General features: G+C 40.8%; 1 protein-coding gene across 1 annotated transcript; it reads left to right on the top strand.

Annotated features, from left to right (window-relative positions):
* On the top strand, positions 1 to 872 carry LOC124982787 (taste receptor type 2 member 7-like). Its single transcript, XM_047549707.1, is given in 2 exon segments — positions 1 to 837; positions 840 to 872. Coding segments are annotated over 2 exon segments (870 nt in total).
* Positions 873 to 1,309: the final 437 nt, after the last annotated feature.

Genomic DNA, 1,309 nt, shown 5'->3' with positions numbered 1-1,309 from the left:
ATGCTGTGTACGGAGGAGAGCTTTTTGTTACTCATAGCAGCTGGAGAGTTTTCAGTGGGGATCTTGGGGAATGCTTTCATTGCCTTGGTAACCTTCATGGACCAGGTCAAGAATAGGAAGATTGCCTCCATTGATTTAATCCTCACAAGTCTGGCTATGTCCAGAATTTGTCTATTATTTATAATATTATTAGATTGTTTGATTTTGGTGCTGTATCCAGATGTCTACACCACTGGTGAACAAATGAGAATCATTGACTTCTTCTGGACCCTAACCAACCACTTAAGTGTCTGGTTTGCCACCTGTCTTAGCACTTTCTATTTCTTCAAGATAGCGAACTTCTTCCACCCGCTTTTCCTCTGGATGAAGTGGAGAATTGACAGGGTGATTCTCAAGACTCTACTGGGGTGCTTGGCCTTCTCTGTGTTTATTAGTCTCCCCGTCACTAAGAATTTGAATGATGATTTCAGACACTGTGTGAAGGCAAAGTGGAAAAGAAACCTAACTGTGAAATGCAGAATAAAGAAGACTACATATGCCTCTACCAAGATATATCTCAACCTGGTAACACTGTTTCCCTTTTCTGTGTCCCTAATCGCATTTCTCCTCTTGATCCTCTCCCTGTGGAGACACACCAGGCAGATGCAGCTCAATGCCTCAGGGCACAGAGATCCCAGCTCAGAAGCACACTTGGGAGCCATGAAAGCAGTCATCTCCTTCCTCCTCCTCTTCATTGCCTACCATTTGGCCTTTCTTATCGCCACCTCCAGCTACTTTATGCCAGAGACTGAATTAGCTGTGATATTTGGTGAGTTGATTGCTCTAATCTATCCCTCAGGCCATTCATTTATCCTGATCCTGGGGAACAATAAATTAAGACAAGCATTCATAAGGGTGTTTTGGAAAGTGAAGTATATTCTAAAAAGAAGACAATTTTAACAAACACATCTGACGAGAAGCTATAATTCTCCAGGAGGAACAATTATAAGAGGTTTCTTTTTTTTTTTTTTTTTTTTTTTGCGGTACTGGGGATCGAACCCAGGGCCTTGTGCTTGCAAGGCAAGCACTCTACCGACTGAGCTATCTCCCCAGCCCTAGGAGGTTTCTTAATTGTCTTCAGTTCGTGCATTAATTTGGCTTTATGTGCTTAAGTACTCTTAAAATTTACTTAGCATACTTATGAATGTTACTTAGGAAATCTCATGTAGAATGACTTTGTCTCTATACCTCTCTCTGTTCAGAGTTGATTCTTTAAACATGTTTTAGAACAAATTATAATTAATATCCTAACATCAGCCATGAAAGGAGA

This window comes from Sciurus carolinensis, chromosome 4, assembly GCF_902686445.1.
Source record: "Sciurus carolinensis chromosome 4, mSciCar1.2, whole genome shotgun sequence".
NCBI lineage: Eukaryota > Metazoa > Chordata > Mammalia > Rodentia > Sciuridae > Sciurus > Sciurus carolinensis.
This window is presented reverse-complemented; position numbering and strand designations above follow the sequence as displayed.